The sequence below is a fragment of the Mastomys coucha genome, unplaced genomic scaffold (genome assembly GCF_008632895.1).
Source record: "Mastomys coucha isolate ucsf_1 unplaced genomic scaffold, UCSF_Mcou_1 pScaffold15, whole genome shotgun sequence".
Taxonomy (NCBI): Eukaryota; Metazoa; Chordata; class Mammalia; order Rodentia; family Muridae; genus Mastomys; species Mastomys coucha.
Window position 1 is genome coordinate 113,687,711 of NW_022196897.1, and position 5,078 is coordinate 113,692,788.

The window sequence follows — 5,078 nt, forward strand, 5'->3', positions numbered from 1 at the left end:
CACACACACACAATGTAATAATAAATAAAGAAATCAGTGAGAGTTAGTTCTCTGCCTTCTCCACGAGGGTTCTAGGGTCAGCCTCAAGGTTGTCAGGCTTGGAAGCAACCATCTTACCTACTAAGCCTTTGCACCAGTCCCTGCTGTGTTTCTTTGGTGATCTTCATTGAACTGTTAGTATTCCTTTTGAAATGGGAGTATGTAAGGCTGGGCCAGGGTATTTTTTCATTCTCTCAAGTCTGAGTCCAATTCTTGCCATCACTCTGTAATCACTTACACACTGACTGCTGGTTCTCCTTTCTTTTGCTCTTCCACTTGACACAAGCTAGAGTCTTCTAGCAAGAGGCAATCTTAATTGGGGGATTACGTCTGTCAGGTTGCCTGTAGGTAAATCTGTGGGCTATTTTCTTCTCCCCCCCCCCCCCATAGAGTTTCTCTGTATAGCCCTGGCTGGGGTATTTTCTTGATAAACAAAGGCTGAGCCCGCTACAGGCAGGGCCACCCTGGGGCAGGCGGGCCTGGCTTGTATAAGAAAGCAAGCTGAGCAGCCTGTGGGGACCAAGCTGACAGTGCTCCTGCTCACTACTTCTTGCATCTCCTTGCTCCTGTATCTCTTCTTGCATTTCCTCCCTGACTTCTCACGGATGATGGACTGTGATCAACCATGTGAGCCAAATAATTCCTTTCTCCCTAGATTGGTTTCAGTTAGTGCTTTATCTCATCAACAGGGCATAGCTAACTAGGACATTGCCTAAAATGATACTGTTTTCACAGTTCTTAACAACACAGGGTTGAGAATTCCCAAGGCCAGGAGCTTCCAGAAGACAAGAGTGTGTGAGGTTGGTTTGTTCCTGGAAACTTGTGTGTGGTGTTCTAAGTGCTATAGACCTCGGCATGATTTCCGATTTCTTTGCTCCAACACAGCTTCCATAAGGCAGTCTCAGGAGGAACCTGAAGATATGCGCCCAGAGATACGGATTGCACAGGAGCTGCGGCGGATCGGAGACGAGTTCAACGAAACTTACACAAGGAGGGTAAGGACCTCATCTATCCCCATAGAAAATGAGACTGAGGAGCTGTGGCCTACTTCTGGACTTATTTCTCTCCTAACTTATTTCTCTCCTAACTTCTGCTCCTGATGCATCTAAGGGTTTGACTTTAATTGAGATACAGTGTGAAGTTGCAAGAGGTATTTTATGTGCAAGAGACTTCAACATATTAGTGCTTAAAATTCTTTTAAAAGATTATCTATACACATGAAATAGTTCCACTGTAAATATGGGCACATGGTCTTCAGTTCATGTAAGTCCTTCTCCACGTTGGCAGAGCCGGTAAGATTCTGTAGTCCCTCAGCCAGGGCTCGCAGCAAGAGAGCCTTATCCTCAACCCTGCTGCTGGGTTTTCCCATTTGACTATTAAACTGTTAGGAGACCAGTCCTCAATAGCCTATGATGTGGCCCTAGTAAAGGAAGGCTAGATAAGGGTAGCTAGCTATCCCATTGATATCTCAGGTGTGTTCTTGATTTAAATAATAATGATGACAGCAACGTAGTCCAACATCTTTAGAAGCAGTGTGTTTAAAAACAATTTTGGTATGGAATGAAGACATCATCTGGAGTCCTGCTTCCTGTGGAGTACACTTTTGGGGATGTAGGCTTTGACTCTGAGGTACAGGACTGCTGGAGTGGGAGACCAGTTAACAAAGAGTCTGGAGGTGACTTTGCTCCTTTTCAAATTCATTCGAATGCAACCTCTCTTCTCTCTGGAGAGCTGTCAGTCAAGGGACCCTGAGATGTTTCTGTCTTTATATAGACATCTCCTATGTAGCCACCCATCCAAAGTAAGTGGGTGTTCTCCATGAACTGCTTGAGGAGTCTTGCTCCTTTTGAGTAGCAAATCTATCAGAGAATCCATGGTCTCGAGAATAATCATAGCTCCCCTTCTTGCTTTTCAGTTGGGGGATGTGTGTGTGTGTGTGTGTGTGTGTGTGTGTGTGTGTGTGTGCGTGCGCGCGCGCGCTATAGTCACGCTTCTGTCATCAATGGGAACTGTCGTGTTGATGAATGGACTAAGGAATTTTTTGTCAAACTGTGTGTACCTGGCACTGGCTTGGCATCCTCCCCCTGGTGGGGATCACCTCATATGAATTCCTTCTTAGCCTAGGTCCAAAATGGCAGTCTTTTGGGGAAGATTGGTTGATTTTATAATTCACTGCTAAAGCCGCATCCACTAATTCATCTGCCTTGTTTTCTTTAAAGAGATTTTAGTGTTTGAGTTGGTGACTGGGCTGGTTAACTCTATGAGGCCATGGTATGTTAGGGAGCCTGGTCCTTCTGTTTAAGGCAAGGGTAGGGAACATGAGGCTGTTGAAAAAAGTAAGGGGCTACATTTGAGTCTTGGGCTGGAGTTGAGGCCAGAGTCCAGGAGGAAATGCCATTTTTGATGAGTGTGGAGAGATATGTAAGTGTAGGTATGAACTGGCTATGATGCTGTGTCTGTCTTAGAACACTGTAAATGACCTCAGGGCGGGACCTGGTGGGTGGGTATGCCTCAGGAGGGACGCAGCTGTGGGCAGGCCTTTGTACTGCTGGGACTTGTACACGAAGATGAGCTGGCTCAACACCCCACTCGGGCTATGTCAAAGCCTTTGTCTGCAGAACCAGGCATGTTGATGGATATTTTGTACAAGTTTCATTTTAAACCATAAGGTAAGGGCAAAGGACTAGAAGGCATTCACAATGGGAGTGATGGTTGATGCAGCTCCCTGGGGACTGAGAGGGTTTAGTGATGGCAAGGTCAAGGTGAGTGACAGCTGTGGAAAGTGTAGTCACATTCTATGGCTGGCCCCTCAGGAAGGGTATCTGGGTGATGAATGGTTCAAGTCCGGTGCTGATGAAACATGGACTGACCCAGAATCTTCACTAACTTGGCTTGCCTTATAGAGGGTGAGACTATGGCTGCATGTGGTCTGCCTCCTGCTTTCTTCCCAAGGTTATTTTATAGTTTCATGCTTACGTATGCATTTTGTGATGGTTGCATCGGTTGGTTTAAACGAGAAGCAACATTTTTATCTTCCATCCTTTTAGTACAATAAATGTAAATAAGCATTGTTGTACTATTTTGCAAGATTTTTTACTTTATTTTGTATATCTTTTTTATCTGTGTGTGTGTGTGTGTGTGTGTGTGTGTGTACATTTATTTGCAGGCTACTGTGCATTTTATAGAGATCCGAGAATAACTTGTAAGAGTTAGTTCTCTGCTTCTTACTAACAGACCTGCAAACTTCTCAGCAATTCTTGGTCCTTTGCTTCCCATCTCACCCGTCCTGGGATTACAGATGCACATACTACCACATCCAGTGCTCGTATGTGGGTCTTAGGGGTCTAACTCATACCATGAAGTTATGGGTCATGTTTGAGTTTTGGGTCGGGTTGCTTTTGCTAATGGAGCCATCTTGCCAAGCCTTAGCATATCTTAACCCACTGCTGACATCCAGTCACTAATAAAGGACTTTAGCTTTCTTAGTAGGCTGGAGAAGGGTAGATTCTAGGCTAGGCCCTAATTCCTCTAAAATGAAGGCAGATATTCTCCAGATGGTAGGTATCAGCAGCCAGTTCAAAATATCAAACTCTGAAACGCAGGCCACGGTGACCCCTAAAAGCCACAGCCACCAGCGTAGCCGGTTAGAAGAGCAGCCATTGTCTGTCATCATACCAGTGGTCCATTGTTGATCACTGGGGACAGGAAGCCAGGCAGGAAGTGGGAGAATAATGACCTCAGCTGCTGAGCTGCTGCCATCCTTCGCCTGTTTGACAGGATTCACTGAAGCCTCTAAAAGATTTAATGTCTGCGCCAGGGCGATTATCTTCTCTCCAGAGTTGTTAGCTTGTATTGCCACTAACCTCACAGAGCCTGACACAGTGTTTCCCAAGTTACCAGTTAGGGAATTAGAGACACTGTTTTGCTCTTAAATGGACTGTTTAGTCCATTTAAGAACAGTGGGGCAGCGTGAGATGGAGCTGTGGAGGCAGACAGGAGGTCAGAAGTGAATGCCCAGGCCTGTTTGCCACTGACTGCTGGACTCCCAGAGCGCCACTGCAGGCAGCACCACTAGGAGCACGCATGCTCTATAGCATGGGAATTTGGGGACAGCTTTTCATTTCGAAGAACTTTAAGAAACATTCAGAGAACTTTGTTAACATGTCGCCTTGGCACCCCCAGTGTGTTTGTCATACCCACTGTCAATGTGTGCGTTGTTTTCTCCATGCCCCACCTTAGCTTATTCTTAAAAATGGTTTTATTAACTCTTTGAGACTTCCATACAGTGTTTTGATCTTATTCCTCCCCCTCCCGCACCTCCCTGCTCACTCAATCTCGTGTTCTCTTTATAACTGGTACAAGTATTCACAAGATGATCAGGAAACATGGCGGGGGGGGGCGGGGGGAGCAACCACAGGAACATTTGCTGTGAGATTGTGTCATCTGTATAGAACAGGGAAGTCTCAGTATGGTCACCTAAACAAGATCTGAGCAAGGACAACCCCGCCTGACACGCAGGTGTGCCTGGGGGACTCTCACGAGACCCCGCCCCTTATTAGCTCTGCAGTGCCTGCTTCCTGAGAGTATGAACATCCTCTCATATCTACATGTTACCACATGTAACAGTCATAATCAGCAAGTGGATAATGTCCTTGTGCTGTCTTGGGACTGCAGACCTACACTTCTTCTCTGTCCTGAAATGTCCCTTTTCGCTGGAAGTTGGGGGAGGGAAAAGTGATTCAAGACCCAGCCTAAAGTCATGCATTGAATTAAGGCTCACCTTGGCCTGGTAACTCCTCTGCCTCTGGAGAAGTGACACTTGTGGAGGATTCTGGTAGTTTGGGTCTAAAGACTCCCTGTATTTCTTTTACCTGGAGCTTCCATGGGCTGAGAGTTAGGCTTTATGCTTTGGTAGGAACGGTGCAGAGGCAAGCTGTCCTTGGTTCCTTCCACCGAGAGGTGTGTGGTGGCTGCTGCTGACAGTGTAGAGCCAACATGGTATCTTCAGTGTAGAATTATTATTTTCTTTTTTTTTTTTT

At 46.0% G+C, this 5,078-nt stretch overlaps 1 protein-coding gene across 3 annotated transcripts in view; it reads left to right on the top strand.

Annotated features, from left to right (window-relative positions):
• Positions 1 to 5,078, top strand: part of Bcl2l11 (BCL2 like 11) — a 35,506-nt gene that overhangs the window by 20,265 nt on the left and 10,163 nt on the right. For all 3 annotated transcript variants that reach the window (XM_031371849.1, XM_031371848.1, XM_031371847.1), the window contains one exon: positions 925 to 1,034. In XM_031371849.1, coding sequence (XP_031227709.1) covers positions 925 to 1,034 — 110 coding nt within the window. The remainder of the gene's footprint in view (positions 1 to 924; positions 1,035 to 5,078) is intronic.